This window comes from Lynx rufus, unplaced genomic scaffold (genome assembly GCF_022079265.1).
Source record: "Lynx rufus isolate CCGP_SWC_20201006 ecotype Redwood Valley unplaced genomic scaffold, mLynRuf1.p SCAF_6, whole genome shotgun sequence".
NCBI lineage: Eukaryota > Metazoa > Chordata > Mammalia > Carnivora > Felidae > Lynx > Lynx rufus.
This window is the reverse complement of record NW_025814878.1, coordinates 26,294,428-26,315,149: the sequence shown is the minus strand read 5'-3', so window position 1 is coordinate 26,315,149 and position 20,722 is coordinate 26,294,428. Positions and strand designations below refer to the sequence as shown.

Genomic DNA, 20,722 nt, shown 5'->3' with positions numbered 1-20,722 from the left:
TTTCAGAAATACACTCCAGGTACATAACAACTGGGAGCAAAACTAATTGGGGTTTGGATCCTCTAGATTTTCTTGCTCATCTTGGGATTCATTGATGTTCCATTTGTACAGCTTTCATCAAAGAGGCTTTATATTTTAGAAACAAGACAGAAGAGAAAGTGGAATATTTATAAGGTAGTCAAAAGTGTTGTTTAGATTTAGGATCTTAACAATTAGTTTTGCTATTTAACAATGCTAAAGCTACTAGAGTAGGCTATAAGACAAGAATATTAATGTTCCCCCCTCCCCCAAAGCAATGTCTGACTCCTTTGAGATAAGCTGTGAGTGTTGGTCCAGGAGAGATAAAGGTTACTAGGAGATATTCTAGAAAAGAAAATAATCTAACTGATGATACCCAAGGGACCCATAAATGCTAGCAATATTTGAGACAGGCAGTCAGTAAGTTTTTAAGAATTGCCTCTATTCATATTTGCAGTCTGAAACAGTAATCACCATTGATGACTAAGGTCTAAGAAAGTGAGGTTTCTCTTTTTCTTTTTCTTTTTCTTTTTTTAACAGAAAGAATAATAAAAGCAATTCCCTTGAGGACACAAATAAAAAAGCAATTGCAGAACAAGATTTCCTGTTTTTCGTAGCCCCTCTGCAATCCAGTCAAGATCAATTAAATGCATATGAAAGGGAAAACCTACATTAGCAGTAGATGAGGCAAAAAAAATGTGGGCTTTACCAAGAGATACACCAGGTTTTGAATATTATGATCTTGGAAAAGTTGCCTAATCTCTTGAACAGGGGATTTAAGCTAGAGGTTGTAGAAAGTGCTAGGAAGATTAGGTAGTTCAGTGGTAGGAAGCATCTCCTTTACTCAATGTGATGACACATTCCTTCGGCCTAAAATGCAGTCTTCCCTACACCCCAAGCCAGGCAAAATTTTCCTCCTCCATATTCCGTAACTTATTGTGCCTGGCCCTGTCATAAGATATATTACCATGCAGGGTAATTGAATGGCTATGTCTCTCCTATTAGACCACGAGCCCCTTAAAGCCAGGATTTCAGCTTTATGTGTCTCTGAACAAAAAACACTCAGAGTAGTACTTGGCACATAGTAGATGCTCAGTAAATGTTTATTGAACTGAGTGGCTTTTAATATAGGCTGTCCATGGCAGCCACCATCCTCCTGGGATAATGGCTGCTCTATTCAACCTCAATACATTCTGGAAAGAAGAGCACTGGGTTTGTAATAATAATGGAATGTTTCACTTTTCCTCGGACTAGCCACCTTCCACTAGGGAAGAGAAGGTGGAGCTGTTTTGAGAAACAATTGAGCTGATGTTCATGGACATCCTTTGTAAATTACAGAAGTGCTTTATGAAGGTGGGGAGTGATTATGACTGCAGCAGAAGCTTCCATATGCTCTTTCATTTCTCCTCTATTTAGCTATGCTTTTAGTGGGCAAGAGAAAATGTGGCCTGTGACCACAGATCTGAGTTCCTTGATACTAAGTCAACCATTTTGTGTAATTCTAATTTTTGTAATGTTTTGTTTATTTTTGAGAGACAGAGAGACAGAGCACGAACTGGGGAGGGGCAGAGAGAGAGGAGACACAGAATCTGAAATAAGCTCCAGGCTCTGAGCTGTCAGCACAGAGCCTGACATGGCGCTCAAACTTGTGAACTGCAAGATCATGACCTGAGCCGAAGTCAAATGCTTAATCAACTGAGCTGCCCAGGTGCCCCATCCTTATGCTATGCTGAGGGTCAAATGAGAAAATGCATATATACTGAGTAAATGGCTGTCCTTCTCATTCAGTCTCTCAGTTCTAGCAGTGCAAATAACCTTGTTGAATCCCGAAAAAGGAAGAGAGGCTCATCATGGGAAGCAGATTGTAAAATACTCTTTCCATCATATGGTGCTCTATCTATTGACCCATCTGACCCAGGAAGGAGGTCTATGTTGGCCTAAAGACCAAGGAACTCCTCCTGTTTCTTTGAGTCTTCAAAAGGAAGGAGTACCATTAGCCTCTGGAATGTCGTGTTTGGGATTAGGGGCAGAAGAAATCTCCTCCTGAAGGATTAAATGACTGTAGTCATTAAAGAATAAACCAATACTTTACCAAGCATCTCAAAACCTAATTCTGATTTCAAATACTGTCCTTTGATGATGATGATGATGATGATGATGATAATAATAATAATTTGCCAAAACATCTCAGGATCTAAATATGCTATATCTAAATGATGAAATTACAAGTACTGGCCTCAGGAAACTATAAATATTCAACAGAACATGTAGATCCAGAGGGTATTGGGAATTCTCAACTGAATAGAGATGTTATTAAATGTATTTTGGAATAATGAGTAGTTCCTAATAGATAGTCTAGAGTGCGGATGGAGTCAAAAAAGCAAAAAGGTTCATAACAGCTTTCAGGATTTCTATATATATGTATATGGACATTAGAAACTTTAAGTATTAAGATGTCCTGCATGGATGTGTGATATCATTTAGCCAGGTCAAAGAATGGAGGGGGTTTGATTAACCAAATATTCTGATATTACTATAAGAATTACTGTAGGGGCACGTGGGTAGCTTAGTCGGTTAAGCGTCTGACTTTGGCTCAGGTCATAATCTCACTGTTTTGTGAGTTCAAGCCCCACATCAGCCTCTCTGCTGTCAGCACAGAACCCACTTCAGAGCCTCTGCCCCACCCCCACCCCCACTCTCAAAAATAAAAGAAAATAAATTACTGCAATAAAATGCACTTAATATTAAAGCCTATGCTAATGGTAACAAGATTTCTCTTTGCAACATACCAGTGTCCGAAAGTTATGAAAAGCAACCTTACTTCCTGCAAAAATAAGCAAAAGTTATAAATAAAGCACATCAGCCACATACAAACTATTTGCAGATATAGTCTATTTGGCTGGAAGAGTCCTTCTATTGAACATCTCCATTTATGAAATTTCCTAATCTGTCAATCTATTAGATAATCAACAATATTTCTACATAACCAAACCTTTCAGTAAAATACTTCCACCACTGAGGCATTAGGAAAGAAAGGGAAGATCTGACTTCTATTCACGGGAATCTCACTATATGGGCATGAAAGCTTCATTTTGAATGTTGCAAATGTTTCTGAGTCAGTAAGTCCTTTTCCACTATGTGCCTTTGCTGGCTCTGTCCCCCAGTTCCCCAGTACAACACCGTGCACATGTGACCAAAGGAACAGGAATTAAATTCAGTTCAATTTCTACTTTACAAATAGGCTTTTTCTTCCGTCTTCTTTCCCAAGAGAAGGAGTCCCTACTTGCCCAGAATTCTTTGCTTTGTAGTTGTTTATCTTGGTGGATTTGAGTAACTCCCATGTTCTTCAAAGTTTGTATGTTTTAGTTATCCAGTGAACATGTTCAGGGCTTTTAACGGGAAAGGAACCATCCCAGGCACTGTGGGATATAAAATGGAAAACATAAAGGCATAGTGTCCCACAGAAGAAGCTTACAATCTAATGAGGAACCAACACACCGGTGCATACTCAACTCTGGCACAAAGCAGGAGTCAGAGAAATGGGTTTGAGGTGGTGGGTGTGCATAGGAGGAAGATGCTGGTTACACTGAGTTTGCGATCTTGGTAGAACATTCAAAATGGCAGTCTATTGGTAGTAAGAAATGAGGGGCTTGAGTTTGGAAGAAATGATAGGCTGCAAATAAATATACTTGAGAGAAAGATATATAGACATGAATATTGAAGCTGTGAGGTTAACTAAGGTTAAAGCAGGATTTCTTAACCATGAAACTATTGAAGTCTTAGGCCAGATAATCCTTTAGTGTGGGGGATATTCTGTGCATTGTAGACTCTTTAGCAGTGTTCCTTACCCCTACCCTCTAGCTGTCAGTAGCATCCCTCCCTGGTTGTAAAAACCAAAAACATCTCCAGACACTGAATGGCCACAAAGGGCAAAACTGCCCCTGATTGAGAACCACCAGATTAGAGAGACAGAGGGATGGTATGAAGGATGAAAAGAAGGTTGTAAAGGACAAAATAAGTTTGTGGGGTAGGAGAAGCAAGAGCAAGACAAAAAAAAAAGACATGAAGAGATATGTGCAGCATTAAGTATTATCTTAAAACTATGGGGTAGGGAAAGAACTTCAGTTGTGAATGAAACTCAACCTTAGTGAATAATTAGTATGTACACACAGACACCCAAAGACATGGAAATACCACCTATGTGTATATACACAGGCTGTAAATATATACAGCATATATAATTACATATTGAGAGGGAGAAAGAATATATTCCTAAACTCTTATTTATTCATTCTTCTCATTCGGTAAGACAGTCCAATTTTACCAAAATATTACAAAATTCACATCAATGCTTTTTGAAGAGGTTTAAGTCAGAACCAAAAAAATTGAAAGTAGCTACAACTGTCTGCTTCCTTCTCCCCTTCCAAGTCAATCACATGCTAAATAATCCAGACTCCCAATGTTCTCAAGCTCTCTCCCTGGCTCCCCTAAGATAGAACAATAGTCTCAAGAAAGATTTAGATAAACTCTGCGTGGCTGTCAATAAGTGTGAAGACCAACTCTGTCTCCTCTTCTGATGTTCATAAGAAAAAAAAAAAGATCTCCATTTGATTTAAGTCAAAGGAGTGAAATTCTAAATCTCTAATTTTGTGAATTCAGGAATCAGCAAGCCATGGGACAGAGTTTTTTATTGGAGATGGCTTCCCCAGAACTCCAGAAATTAACCAGTTTGGTAGCTCTGGTAAACCCAGAACGCTAGATCGATTGCTCCTACTTAGATAGATGTCCATAACACCAACTGGAAGAATATGCTTATCCAGTTTATGGCCTTACCTTTGAGGAGGAGCACCCAACAAGATTCCTTACCAGGAAAGAATCTTACAGAATGGAGAGTATTGCCTAAGTATCTGCAGGATATAGGCTTAGGGTAGAAGAGTCAGGGTGGAAGATGGTTCCCGTGACAATCATCCGCAATGCCTTGCGAAACCAGGGATAAAACATGCCATATATGATGGGATTGAAAGTGGAGTTGAAATAACCCAGCCAGAGGAAGACATTGTACAAATCTTCAGGAGTTGTGAAATTAATGAAAGGGTCTGTGATTGTCAAGATGAAAAAGGGCAGCCAGCACAATACAAACACTCCCATGACTATGCTTAAAGTCTTGGTGGCCTTGCTTTCTCTTTTGGATGATACTTTCATTTTGCTTTCTGACCCAACGTGTTTCCTGGTAGGACCCATGCCAATTTGCTTAGTATGCTTCCTGGCTACGCTGAAAATGTGTATGTAAATCCCCACCATTACAGTCCCAGGTAGGAAGCAGGCTATAAAGGAAGCCAACACCCCCCAGAGCTTGTTAAATATCAACACACACAAACCTGTGCAGTCAATGGCTGCAACAAAGTCTTCTGCACCAACTATGTTTAATTCTGAGAATACCAGGCCAAAGGCAAAAAAAATTGGAATAGACCAACTGATGAGTAGAAAGACCTCTATTACAGGGATGGTAATTTTGGTGACATAATGCAAAGGGTCACAAACAGCATAGTAGCGATCCACTGAGATGAAGCAGAGGTGAAAAATAGAGGTGGTGCAGAGCATGATGTCACAGCAGCTGTGGACTTTGCAAAAGAGGTCTCCAAAATACCAGCAAGACTCAATGGACCTGACCATACTGAAGGGCATGACCACACAACTCAACAAAAAGTCAGTCGTGGCCATGGAGAGAATCAGGAAGTTGGTTGGGGACTGGAGCTGCTTGAAGTGAGCGATGGAAATGATCACAACCAGGTTGCCCAACATGGTCATCACTATAGCACCAGTCATGACAACATACATGGCACACACACTCAGCACAGACCTCACATTTCTAGGGCATGAATTGTTGACCAAAGCAAAGCAAAATTGGACTTCTGGAGGATTCCAAAGTTCAGGTGAATTCATCGTCTTTGTCCTGTGGGTACTCTTAATCTTTTGCAAAATTACTGTGCTCCTCTCCTTTCTGTGAGAGAAAGAAGAAAAACAATAAAAATCCCTGGTGGGCAAATTTTCAGAAAGGCCCAGGTAGCTGCATTTCCAATCCTAAACAGAACTTCCTACCGACCAAGAGCACTGCTTCCCAAACTTTAATGTACATACAAATCACCCAGGGGTCTTTCTAAAATACAGATTCTGTTTCTGGGGTGGAGGTTAAGAGTCTGGCTCTCAGGAGATGCCAATGCTGTTAGTCTAAGGACTATCCCTTAAGTAGGAAGGGACTAAAGACAACTGAATGACTATCCAATGTCTAAGTAACCCAGTTAAAACCACCTAAGTAACCCAGGTAAATGCCCATGTTCTAGACACTAATATGTAGCCCTTACTTAGGATTCCAAATCTATAATCAGATCAAGAATTTTCTCTATCCCACTTATATTAACCAATTTGATGGATAAAACCTGTCAAGAATTACTAGGACTTATGGAACTTTTATTTAATGTTTAGCTTCAAAAATAATTACAATCTAAAGATTGTGCTTCCCCTCCCCCTTAATTTCTCTTGTGGGTATTTGCAAATGCTTTGGATCCTGTTGATTAATACATACTAGTCAGTTAAGGGAATATTTTTCTTTCCAATGTGAAGAATAAGTTTTTAGATTTTTAGAGCAATTTGTGGTCGACTAAAAATGTGCTAAAGTCTACAAAATTATACATGAATAATCTCCAAAAAAGGCAGGGGGATACTGAAATGATAAATTCTGTAAATCTCGTGTGTTACCTCCTTTCATTTAGCAACTCCATCCATGAATTCAAATTTAGGTTGAGGTCTCCTGGTCCACAGATTGCAAGACTTATATTGGGAACAAATTTGACACATGGGCGTGCTCACTGTTTAAACTGTCACGTTACATAATTTATGCTGTTGCCTTTAAAAATGTGAAAATAATGAGACTGGCTCACCCAGAGTATGGCAGAGGTTGGATTTGTTTTTCCAGTGCCCGGACTGGCTGTGTAGTTCTGATGACCAAAGACAAGCATTACTGAGCTCTAAGGCCAGGTGGGTAGAGTGGACTTTGGCCTGAGAAGAAATGAAAACTCACTGGTCCATCGTAAAAACAAACCCACAATCATGTCCTCATGAGATTTACTTGGAAAACACACTAAATGAGAATACAATTACCTTTGAAAATAATATTTACAGTATTTGCTACTATAGCTCAGCCATTTTTTTTCCAATGTGTATTATTTGAAATTTTAACATCATGGCACATTTTATTTGATCTGGATATAGTAAGTTAATTTCTCAAATTAACATTTTTCTTTAGGTTTGTTTTAATTTTGTCAATCAAATATTGTGCAATGGATTTGAACTTGAGAAACCAAACACAGGTAAGAAGGACAAAGACTTATTCAAATCCTTTTTAAACTGTAGCTTATCAATTTTGGAACATACAGCACAAATTATTTGGTTACTTATCACTTTAGCCATGAAATCTTAAATAATGAAATAATGAAATCTTAAATGCTCAATTAACTTCTTTAACAAATTAACTTTATTCTGCCTTTCATCTTATTTTTGTGAATTTAATTTTTTTCTTTAATTCTTTAAAAAATCATCCTTAAAGATAGCTGACAGGTACCAAAAAATTTCTTAAGCATTTCACCGCATATCCATAGACAGACAGAATTCTCATACAAAATAGACACTCTTCAATTGTTTATGGTATAATTTTTGGAGTTTGAAGTTTCGTTTTTGAAAATTTAATCCCTGAATGAATTGATACAACTTAACCTCCTAGGTGTGTAAAGTGAATATCATTTATTTCATCTTATTTATTTATTTTTTGTGGGAGGAAGCAGGGTATGAAACAGCTGCCCAAACTTAATAGCATTATCTCATGTTTCTGATGCATGGTTACCTATATTAGGGAAGTGTTTAAACTTATTTACTTATAAAGTCATTACGCGTGTGAATTGTGAAGGTAATGTCAAAGGTAATAGTGCTTTAAGCCCCTATCGTAAACTCTTGGACCCAAATTACAAAAGCAAGTAAGCAAATGCAAATATGGCTGCTGGTCTACTGCTTTGTTAAACAAGGAAATTGTCATGAAATCAAGTGCAGTCCGGCTTTTGTTTGTTATTTGAGAACATAACAGACTAGATTCCTTTAGGTTGAAGACTCACTTCCAAAAGATATACAGTAATTTTTAATAAGATTAAATAAAGTTAAGCCCACTAAGACATCTCACTTTCAACATAGGATATTATTATTACACTTCTTTTTCTTTTTACCAGTTACATTTCCGGGGGCCAAATGCATGACAGCACTGTAAACAATCACCCAATGCAAGCATAGAAAATTGTTAGTTATTTTTCCTAAGACGTAAAAAGAAACATTTGCAAACAACTCTGGAGAGGAGCAAGCATTGCATTGTCTTTTAGTTCAAATTTAATTATTTAAGGGAAAAGATAACATAATAAGGAAACAAACAAGGACTGAAATAATGATTTCAAAAACACAAAAGTCCCTCAGAATTGCAAAGAAAAAATGAAAAAGGACTCACGTAATAATTTTCCCCAAGCATTAAATACCTAAAATTCTATTAATATATATTTATTTCTCCAAAATAAGAAGGAAAATATTCATCTAGGTCAAGAATGTATTACAAATACAGTGGAAATTTTAGGAAAGGACATATCAAACCTGCTTACTCAGGCCTGATTTTTCTTCTCTTGCTAGTGACATAGTTCAGCTGCTTTACTTCTGAGACTATTTCTGTGGGGAAAAATGATTTTATCTTACCTTGACGTACATCACTTACGCAATAGTTTCCTAGGTAAGGGAGCTTGCTTGTGAATCAAATTCAAGAAAGAACTGCTGTGGGTTTTCCTACCATGGCCTGTTTAGAATTTCGGTGATTAAAAAAAAAAAAAAAAAAGTCATCTGGCTTTATTTTTTAGACCAGTGTTTTAAATTTGATTCCTTTCAACATAAATCAGAAAAAGGATGAATGTATCTGATCTTTTTCTTCTTTTAATATATTCTCCTCTTGTTTACCAGAACTTGTCTGGCTAATTAGGTAATTTGGAGCTAAAGTCACTGTGAGATGAAATATCTGTTGTGCCAAGGTTTCTTACCACACAACTGCTCATTGTGTCTCGCGGCTCTCCTCTCTGCTGACACCCGACCAGAAAAGGCACTTAGGCTCAAGTTCTTATAGCTGGAGCCCTGGCAGGCTATCCTGTCATCAGTGTGTACACACAAAATATGCCTCCTGAGGCTGCATTACCTCCTTCTGTCCTGCTTTTGACAGGCGTGTCCTTTAACAATCTTCCATGTGCTGCCGTCAAAGCCATTACAGCAGGTCACCAGAGAATTGGCTCTGGGAGGGCGAATCAGTGCCCTACTGTCCCTTTGGCATCAGAGGAACTGCATGGAATAGGCTAGCACAAGGCCAAAGTGGAGACAAATGAGAAAAAGTGAAAAGAAGGGAGGAAGGGGGGGGGGTGGATAAGGAAGCAAAGAAGAAAGAGTGAGAAAGGAGAGAATTTGGTTAAAATCTAAAAAAGTGCTCACTCCACTTATTACCAAATGACAGGTGTTTTGAAGCACTGAGTTCTTTAATCCCTAGTGAAAAGTTGACTCATTTATACTGTTGCAGGATTTCTTACCTCAGTACCGGGGATTCCTTGTCTAGTCTCTTCGAAGAATGAAGAGGGGGGCACAAAATGAGCCGCAGGCAAAAGCTTATTAGAGTATGAGATCAGCAAGGAAGAATAGTTTCGTAAAGAGAGCTTTCATAGCTCTGTTTAAAGAGAGGGGACTTTGGAAAGTGAACGCCTGACGACTATAGGCAAGAGTCCTTGTAAGGTTCTGGTCGCCCCCTGCTTCCCTTCCCCCATATTTCTTCTCAGGTTCTATGCTTATTGGCTTGGTAATTAGGTTCTGGGTTGTCCATTCCTGATTGGCTCATTTCCATTGTCTGAGGGATGGTCTATGGCCATACCATTCCTTGTGAGTCATATGTTTTATGGTCTACTTATTTTGAGTCTACTTATCTTTGTTCAAATTCCTGAGGGAAACCTGAGGGGGAGTAGGTGGGGTCTGTTACGTTCTTAAGAGGACCCTTACGCCTTGAGGGGGTTCGCTGTGGTCAGACCTGCCAGCATTGCTCCAAAAAATGTGTTTTTCCCCACCCAGGGACCTCAGGTCCTATCCTTTCCCTCTCTCTCTGCCTATAGAATCCTATCTTTTCCTATCAGTATTTTTTCCTTATGCTACCATGCACGGGTCAGTGATATTCATACTGCAATGAAGTCCATAATTTTCCAAATGAGGATCCTAACCACGCAAAAAGCAATAAGAACCATTGCTTCAAACCAACCAAACGAAAAGCGAAAACTTCTTTCACCATGTGAGTATTTTCATAATCCCTGGGGGAAGGTGCTTCTATTAGGGCACCACAGTTCTAAACACTAAGCTTCAGGTCGTTTACATGGATAATTTTATCACCCATCAGGGACATAAAACTGTTATATCTAAATACTCAATGCTTTAGAGAGCATCAGAGTTTAGGTATTTAGAAAACATTGAATCAAATTATTCATATTTAGAACTAGCAAAAACTAACTTTATTCCATCCTCTGGGGATTTTTCTTTATAAAATGAAAACCCTTGGTGAATGGGGACAGTTAGAAGATGTTGGGTTTTCCTTCAATGCTCATCTGGGTTTATAAAACTTCTCTTTCCAAATGTCTTCCTAGATATAGAACTAATAACTTCATGGCATATTTTTATAAATTCTCATTCTATCGGGCAGGGTCCATTCAGGAAAGTAGAAAGGTACATTGTTGTTTTAACAGAGAGAAATCAACTGTGAAGTTGTTTTAAGAGCTAGTGGAGGACTTATGACCTATTGGTGGCTTTAAGAGTTTGTCCAGGTGAGGGGCGCCTAGGTGGCTCAGTCGGTGAAGCGGCCAACTCTTGATTTCGGCTCAGGTCATGATCTTACAGTTCGTGAGATTGAGCCTGGCTTCAGGCTCTGCACGGACAATGCAGAGCCTTCTTGAGATTCTCTCTCTTTCTCTTTCTCCTCTCTCTCTGCCCTCCCCTGATTGCTCTCTCTCTCTCTCTCTCTCTCTCTCAAAATAAATAAATAAACATTAAAAGAACAATAACAACAGTTTGTCCAGGCTCAAACCAAGGCTCAAATGCTTCAATGGTGTTTGACGAAGCAAAATTATTTAGCATGAAGATTACTCCTCAGTGAGCTTCTGAGATGATGAAGCATAAAGCACACACTTAGCTGCTACAGTCAGATTCTGAGCTGTCCGATCCATCATCCCAGCTCTCCTGGGGCACAGGGGACTTTTGGAGCCCCAGGACTTAATTATTACTAAAAGAGCTTAATTTGCAAAAAGGAAAAACAATTGCATCCTTTTGACCTTAAGAAGATCTTTTCTTTCCTTGGCATTAATTTACCAGCAGCCCACTCTCAGTGGCTTATCCCCCAAGTTGAATAAAGTAATATAGGATAAAGTATAAATAAGAATAAAGCAAGTAAAATAAAAGAAATAAGAATCAAGTTATAGAGACTAAAATAAAGATCAAAGAATAAAGTAAAAAAGAAAAAAAGAATGGAAGTAAGGAAGGAAAAGACAAACCAGATCAACAGGTACCTATAAATTGCACGCTTGAATTTTCAGAAGGATTTCCTTCATACACTAAATAACTAATAGATCTAAATTAAACACAAGATTTACATGGTTCAGGTCAGGTATATTATTCTTGAAAAACTTTGCAAAATATGTGTTCATCTGCCCTGTTTTCTTTTCCCTCACTAAGATTCAAATTTCCAGAGGACAGGGTTTAGCTCTAGCTTATCACTATGTTCTGTTCTGTATCCCTCTGGGTAGACATTGATAACTAAGCACTGTATTGAACCACAAAGGGAGAAGTGATATAATGCAATCATGGAAATGCAGTAAAATAAACATCAAAAAGCAAACAACTAAGGTGTTTGCTGATATACTCAATAAATAGATATGTGCTTACATGGATATTTATTGCAGCATGATTTGTTACCACAGAAATCAGAAACAGTAGAAATCCAGTTATATACATTATGATACTTCCAAATAATGGAATATTTTTTAGAGCTTTTGAAAAATTAGGAAAAACTGTTTCCTGATAGAGAATGAATCCCTAATATTACTAAGTGAAACAATCAAGTTGCAGAACAGCATGTATAGTATTTTGCCATCTTCAAAAAAAGTACGTGAGAACAATGTGTACATATATGATTGTGGATGTGCCTGTGTATTTCTAGAAAGATACACAGGAAAGTAATTGCCTCTGAAAAAGCAGTCTGCAAGCCAAAAGGACAGATTAGAGGGAAATTTATTTTTTAGTGCACAGTTTTTGCTTCCTTTTGCATTTTTTAATATGCACGCAGTCTCTTTAAAATTTTTTCAAAAGATTTTGGGGCGCCTGGGTGGCGCAGTCGGTTAAGCGTCCGACTTCAGCCAGGTCACGATCTCGCGGTCCGTGAGTTCGAGCCCCGCGTCAGGCTCTGGGCTGATGGCTCAGAGCCTGGAGCCTGTTTCCGATTCTGTGTCTCCCTCTCTCTCTGCCCCTCCCCCGTTCATGCTCTGTCTCTCTCTGTCCCAAAATAAATAAACATTGAAAAAAAAAATTAAAAAAAAAATTTTTTTTCAAAAGATTTAAAAAAAATTTTAATGTTCATTTATTTTTGAGAGAGAGAGACACAGAGTGCAAGCAGGGAAGGGGCAGAGAGAGAGGGAGACACAGAATCTGAAGCAGGTTCCAGGCTCTGAGCTGTCAGCACAGAGCCTGACAAGGGGCCCGAACTCACAAACTGTGAGATCATGACCTGAGTCAAAGTCAGACGCTCAACCGACTGAGCCATCCAGGCGCCCCTCAAAAGATTTTTTTAAAGGTTTTCTTTATATCATTTAAATTTATTATTTATTTTTATCATTTATATTTACTTTATTTATATCATTTAAATTTATTAAAATTTTGTGTATAAAAACCCTTATATTCATGCTTGTGAAGGATCTGTAATTCAAATTCTTAGTATTAATATAGTTTACATTCAGTTTCAAAGTAATCTTTGTATATGTGTCATTTTCAGTATTTGTAATGTTTAAAAGAATTTAGTATGTTAGGGCATTTATCACCATAGCTTTGTGATTCCCACTTAAAAAGTGTTTTTATTTTTTTCCTTTCTATATTCTTAAAACTTTTTATTGTAGTACAACACAAACCCAGTAAATGCACAAATATCAAGCATACAGCTTATGAGATTTTGAATACATATAGACCTGTATAGCCATAATCCAGGAGAGACCTAGAATATTTCCAGTATGTAGATGGTTCTCTTGTGCCCCTTTCTAGTCACCTCTTCCCGTATGGGTAACCACTATTCTGACTTTTTTCATCAAAAATTAGTTTTTCCTGTTCTTGCAATTTTTTTAAAAGTGTCTTTCTTTATTTATTTAGTAATCACTACACCCAATGGGGTTTGAACTCAATACCCCAAGATCAAGAGTCATATGCTCCTCTGACTGAACCAGCCAGACGCCCCTCCTGTTCTTGCTATTTTTATAAATGGAATCACAGTATATATAAATGCAGCGGTGCCTTGATCTCATGTCAGGTAACCAAATATATATGGAACTGGTTCTGGGCTTTCTATTCCGTTCTATCCTTTCACCGTTATAACACTGTCTTACTATGGCTTTGTAGTAGTAATCGATATTTGGTAGTGGAAAGTCCTCTTTGTTCTTCTTCAAGATTGTTTTCTATATCTTATGCATTTCCACATGAACATTTTAGAACCAGCCTTTCAACTTACACACACACACACTCGCACACACACACATCTTGATGGGCTTTTGATTGGGATCGCATTTAACCTATACATCGACAGGGAGCATTGTCATCTTCAATCCATATTGAGAATTTAAATCCATTAGTATGGAATATTTTCCTACTTCTTTAGGGCTTTTTTATTAAGTTTTTAAATATTAATTCAGTGTAGTCGAAATATAGTGTTATATTTGTCTCAGGTAGATAATACAGGGATTCAACAATTCCATACGTTACTCAGTGCTCGTCATGATAAGTGAACTCTTTAATCCCCATCACCTATTTCACCCATCCCCTCACCACCTACGTCCTCTCTGGTAATCACCAGTTTGTTCTCTATTGTTAACAGTCTGTTTCTTGGTTTGTCTCTCTCTTTCTTTCTCTTCTTGTTTTGTCTTTGTTTTGTCTCTTAAATTCTGTATATGAGTGAAATCATATAGCTTTTGTATTTCTCTGACTGAATTATTTTGCTTAGCATTATACTCTGTCGCTCCATCCATGTCGTTGCAAATTAAAAAGATTTCATTCCTTTCAATGGCTGAATAATATTGATATACATGTATATTCCACCTCTTCTTTATCCATTCATGGACACTTGGGCCGCTTCCATAATTTGGCAATTATAAATAATGCTGCAATAAACAGAGTTGCATGTATCCCTTTGAATTAGTGGTTATGTATTTTTTGAGTAAATACCCAGTAGTGAGATTACTGGATCATAGAGTACTTCTGTTTTTAACTTTTTGAGGAAAAGCCATACTGTTTTCCAGACTGCCTGCGGCAGTTTGCATTCCCACCAACAATGCAAGAGGGTTCTTTTTTCTCTACATCCTTGCCAAAATTTGTTCTTTCTTCTGTTTTGTTTTTTTTTTCTTTTTTTGATTTTAGCCATTCTAAAAGGTGTGAGGTATATCTCACTGTGCTTTTGATTTGCGTTTCCCGGATGATGAGTGATGTTAAGCATCTAGTGTGTCTGTTGTCCATCTGGATGTCTTCTTTGGAACAATGTCCGTTCATGTCTTCTGCCTATTTTTTAATTGGATTATTTGTTTTTGGCTGTTGAGTCGTGTAAGTTCTTTAAACATTTTTGATACTAACCTTTTACAGGATAGGTCATTTGCAAGTATAATCTCCCATTCAGTAGGTTGTCTTTTAGTTTTGTTGATTGTTTTCCTTTGCTGTGCAGAAGCCTCTTATTCTGTTGTATAAAATCTGTTATTAAATAATTAATTTAGCCATGATTTTTAAGTTGAAAGGCCCAAGAAAAGTTTGGTAAGTCTATAAATGGTATTATAATTGCTAAGAATCTTAAATTACCGGATCGCTTGGGTGGCTCAGTCAATTGAACATCTGACTCTTGATTTTAACTCAGGTCATGATCCCAGGTCATGAGATCGAGCCTTGTGTCAGGCTTCATACTGAGCGTGGAACCTGCTTGGGATGCTCTCACTCTCTTTCCCTCTGCCCCTTCCCCTGCTCGTGCTCTCTCTTTCTCTTTAAAATAAAAAAATAATAAAATAAAGCAAAAGAATCTTGAAATTACCATATTTGTAAGTCATTAAGTCTACAAGAGTTTCTAAGTACTAGGAAAAGTTTTATGCATTAGTCTGACAAATTTTCGAAAGGGAAATTAAGGGGTGTTCTTGGCTAATTCAGTTGGTAGAGCATGGAACTCTTAATCTTGGGGTCGTGAGTTTAAGCTCCATGTTGGGCATGGAGACTACTTAAAATAAAATTAAATAAAATTTAAAAAATTAAAAAAATTAAAAACTACAAAAAAGAGAAGTTGAACATTTTAATTTGATAAATACAAATAAAATATTAAGATAATTCAATTAAATAGGCTGTATTTGCCCCTTAAAGATGTTACAAGTTACTAACTGTGGAAATAGAGTAACTATATTCTGTTTATAAATTATAGTTTATATGTTACCATTAAATAAAACTTATAAGTTAGATAAGATTTTTAAGGAAGAGCTACGTTTTTCAATATTATTATTTTGTAAGTGAAAGATTAATTTTAGAAGCCAAAATTACCTCAAATAATCTTTTCTATACACAAAAAGGACACCATAAATCTCAAATTGATGACTGATCTTAAAAATAAAAAGTTTGTCAGGTAGAGGAGGAAGGCAAGTTGCCCCCAGGTAGGACTAACAGAAGAATGATTTATTGGACACCAACAAACCCTTCAGAGAAGTGACTAAATGTGAAAACACAAAGAAAGGCCAAGTTGGGTTTGGACAGACTTGATGTTTTTGAGAAGAATTTCAAAACTTTGTCTTAGAGCAATGAAAGCTACACTCACCATGTGTCTAGCAGGAAACAGATGGCACAATCAACCTGGGTGATTGAGGAGAGTTTAATAAAGGGACTATTTACAATGATGTGGGCAGCATTAAGAAAACCAGCAAGAAACAGCCTAGTATCCAGGGGCAGCAATAGCATAGAGTCACCACCCTGTGGGGCCCTAAGTGACAGGGAGAGGGAGTGGCTATGGGAACTTGAGAGAATAGTTGTATGGAGAGGGACTCCACATGTCCTTTCCTGTATGAAGTCAGCCAACTCCAGGGCAATGTGACAGAGAGATTATCTGCATTACCCTGATTTCAACTTCTGTCCATCCTTCGATCTCTTGTGGGTGCTTCTCATTGGTAGAATGCCATTGGACACCCCACAGCAAGGGACCCCCTTAATCCTAATCTTAATCTGTGCTCCCCACTAGTGTAAATAGAGGGAATCTAGCATAGAAACAACGGAAGATGTTTAAGAAGAAAGTTGTTAACTTCAGAAAACTGTGTAGAGTAGATCAGAAAGCTGTGAAACCTGAGGCAAGAACACTAGTTAACACAGATGGGATGGAAGGCATATGATGAATATTTATATCCTTTATTGAGGACTCAATATCTATATCAATGAATAGAGACTTTTCCTATAGCCTTAGAGATATCTATTACATGCATTGCCTAGCTGAATCTATTCCAATAGATTATTCCATTTATATTTAGAATAGATTTCTATCTACAGTCAGCAAGTCAGTTGTAAGGTCTTCATCTGTGATAATTTTTTTAAAGTAATCTTTACACTCAATATGGGGCTCAAACTCAAGATCCCGAGATCAGGAGTCATATGCTTTACCGACTGAGCCAGCCAGGCCCCCTGGTCGTCAACTGTGAGGGAAGAGGTATACTTGGGTGGTGTCCACAGTCTTTTGGGACTCTCAGGAAGAAGGAGCCAGGCAGTGCTACTCATACCCAATCTCTCTCCCTCTCGTCTCAAGACGAGCAGTTGCATTGCATTAGTAAATATTTTGGCAGGCATTCAATTATGCATTTATTACACCCCTTTGCTTTTCTACCAACAAGTACAGGGAATGAAAACTGTAATGATGGTGAAGAGGAATCATCCTTATGGAATCATGTTGTCCTTCAAGGCACAAGTGGAGCCCAATGATTGCCCATAGCTGGACCTAGAACATGGATGTCAGGGTATGGGGAGAGAAGGGCTTAGAAGAGAGTCGGGAAAAAGCCAGAATTAAATTTGCCTATTCAAAGTCTGATCTAAAGCTGAACTTGGATTCAGGAGCGATCTGCCCTCCTTCTGCTCCTCCTCTTTTCCATCCCACAACTTAATCCAACGTAGGACAGGATGTGCACATGGTTGTTACACATACGCATGTGTTTTCCAATCTATCAGATAAAAGGAAGTTTCTGTTTTTCCTTAATGTTTCACAGAAGAATCACTGGAAGGATTCTCACCAAACATTCATGATCTGACTTAAATCATAGGCATTGTGGTGTGGATGAAATGTATTTGGCCGGATGGCAGGGCAACTTACAGAGAAAATGATTTAAACGAGTACAGGGAGAGGCTTTGTGATTGCTGGCAGGTGGTGTAGACACAGCATGCAGAGGAAGAAGGTGGGGACAAAGAAACAGGAAGTCATTTCAAATATAAACCACGGAGTGAGAAATCACAAGGATAAAAGCTCAAATTGCATATGATGATTTGTAATCAACTGCTTCTCCAATGGGCAGCTCTTTGTAGTAAGCTTCGGGGTGTCAGGAAATGACTGAATAATTCATATAATGATGGTTAATAATTCTCCCAAGCCAAACAATAAAGGAGACTGACTGCTAGTTGGTAGTATAGACCAACCTTATGTCACACTTTCTCCATGGGTCCGCAGGCCTCAATAATCTATTTTCTGAATTCCTAGAGTGGAGTCAGCAACCAAAACCATTAGCACTTTATTTTCTTCATTCTTACATTGATTGTTTTATGGGTTTATAATTGTCTCACGTGTGTAAGTAGAGGCCAACCTATTCTGAAATGTTTCATACTTCTTTTGTGTATTTTCCCCCAGTCAGACGGGAGTGTTGATTAGATAGAGGTCACAGTTAATACATGGCTGATGCCTGATGGGTCAAAGATACTGAAGGTAACTGTTGCGCACGTTAGGAGACACTTATCCAGATTACTGAAATTCAATAGTATCATTAATGCGAGGCATGAGGCCAAAATGATAAGTCTCATTTTCAATACTCTCTTCACTTTTGTAATAGCTTTTTTTTTATTAATGTGCCTCAGGAAATAGGTTTGCAGTTCCTGAGTGAGAGCTAAATATTTTGCCTGACAATATGTACTTAAGAGCTTTCCGAAACCATGGGTAAAAAAACCCATGAATGAGGGGGTTGCAAGTAGAGTTGAAGTACCCAAGCCACACTAAAAGGTCAAGTACTATTATGGGAGTGGAATAGTCTAAGTATGGGTCTATCAAGACAGCAAGAAAGCAAGGCAGCCAGCATGCTAAAAACACCCCCATTACTATTCCAAGGGTCTTAGCTGCTTTCCTGTCTTTTTTCTTAGATAAGTTTTTTTTCACTTCCACCTTTGTGTTTTCAGGCATGTTGCTGATAACTTGAGCATGTCGTTTGGAAACAAGAAAGATTTTGCCATAAATACCAACCATGATGGAGCCAGGAGTAAAGAAACATGTAGTGAACAATATCGTCCCCCAAAATTTGTTGAACGTAAGTGCACAGAAATGGAAACAAGCAACAAGAATCTCGTAGCTCTGCATGCCGGCAACGTTGGCCTCAGACAGAACTAAACTGAATGAAAAAAGAGCAGGTGCCGACCAGCAAAATGCTAACAGTCGCTTTATCATGGAGGTGGTCATTGTGGTCGCATAGTGTAAAGGGTAGCACACGGCATAAAATCGATCAATAGCAATGGAACAGAGGTGGAAAATGGAGGTTAGGCTAAGCATCATGTCAAAGCTTGCATGGAATTTACAAAAGCCATCCCCAAAATACCAGCAGCTCTCCACTGATCGCACCATGCTGTATGGCATGATGACAAAACCCAGAAGGAAGTCGGTGGTTGCCATGGAGAGGATCAGAAAGTTTGTGGGAGAGTGAAGCTGTTTGAAATGTGATATGGAAATCATTATAACCAAGTTTCCAAAGATAGTGATAAACATGGCTGCAGTCATAATTGAATACATTATCACTCGGACATGCAAAGAGCGGTTTACGGGAGGACAAGATTTATTCCCAAATTTTGGACAACCGGATAAGTCTTCAGGAATATAAATTGGATCCATAGTGCTTTATCACTTAAAAGTCCCTTTTCTAGGAAGATGAGTCTGTGTTTCCTCTCCTCTTAAAAATGATTCCAGGAAACTTCAGCTCCTAAGTGCATAAAAAAAAAGCATTAATTGCATAAAAAAAGACATCTGTTATGAATTCATTTCAATTTCCATTTATTTAAATATTTAAAATTATGCCAATTGTGGTTGCGCTCTGAGTCATTTGCTGCATTAGGGCAGGAAAAGTTTCAACTACTTATTCTTTCCTGTTCTATTTTATTCTATTCCACTCATCCATTTGTTCATTCGATCTGGGTTTATCTATTGATTGCTCTGTTCTTTTTAAGGTATTGAGAGCTTCTTAAGAGTTTATTTCACTTGTATAGGGATCTGTAATAGTCAAACCCATGAAGCAGAGAATACAATAGTGGTTACCAGTATGGGGGAGGTGGGGAGTTATTGTTCAATGGATACAAAGTTTTAGTTATGCTACATGAATAAATTCTAGAGGTCTGTTGTACACCAGAGTGCCTATAGTTAATAATATGGTATTGTGTACTTCAAAATATGTTAAGAGGGTAAATCTCACGTAAGTGTTCTTAACACACACGCACACACACACTCACATGCACACACACACACGCACACAACTAAAACTAAAAAGAAAGGGCCAGAACTTGTTGGGTATGTCCATTACCTTGACTATGGTGATGGTATCACAGGTGTATGATGTCCAAACTAATCAAATTGTGCAGTTCTTTGTCTATCAATATACCTCTCAATAAAGCTGTTTAAGAAAAAAGAATTTATGGTCAACTTTTACCTTGAGCAACCACTTTTCTAGAAACTCCTTTTCACTACAACAAGTTAACATCTCTCATCATAAAAATACTTAATACACAAAAGCTAAGTGAGATCGCGGTGTTTTTCTTTAGGTATTCTTTCAATAATTTAAACTCTTCGTTTTAAAGAGTCTGCAGATGTTGTAAGAGTTATAAATGGCATATAGCTGTTGAAATACAAGGAAAACCACGTACCTATGGGTCAAACCATGCACCTGGGTTAACGCTTCAAAGTTTCTCTACTCTCTACTCCCTTCCTCTCCTGTCCTCTGTCCTTCTCTTCTGCCCTTCCTTCTTTGTTCCCCTCCCCTGTATTTCTGGAGTGTTGTCATTCATCTGAAATTCTAACTACTGGACATATATGCCATCCCCGAGTGACTCAGAAGTATCACAAATT

General features: G+C 38.0%; 2 protein-coding genes across 2 annotated transcripts; both read right to left on the bottom strand.

The window, feature by feature from the left end:
* Positions 1–4,917: 4,917 nt before the first annotated feature.
* On the bottom strand, positions 4,918–5,961 carry LOC124528306 (trace amine-associated receptor 4). Its single transcript, XM_047101877.1, has one exon. The coding sequence runs from the start codon at positions 5,959–5,961 to the stop codon at positions 4,918–4,920; it is 1,044 nt and encodes a 347-aa protein (XP_046957833.1).
* Positions 5,962–18,466: 12,505 nt separating this feature from the next.
* On the bottom strand, positions 18,467–19,498 carry LOC124529407 (trace amine-associated receptor 3). Its single transcript, XM_047103309.1, has one exon. The coding sequence runs from the start codon at positions 19,496–19,498 to the stop codon at positions 18,467–18,469; it is 1,032 nt and encodes a 343-aa protein (XP_046959265.1).
* Positions 19,499–20,722: the final 1,224 nt, after the last annotated feature.

Bases quoted from the DNA above. Each gene is read 5' to 3' on its own strand.
- LOC124528306 (XM_047101877.1), bottom strand. From the start codon at position 5,961: ATGAATTCACCTGAACTTTGGAATCCTCCAGAAGTCCAATTTTGCTTT.
- LOC124529407 (XM_047103309.1), bottom strand. From the start codon at position 19,498: ATGGATCCAATTTATATTCCTGAAGACTTATCCGGTTGTCCAAAATTT.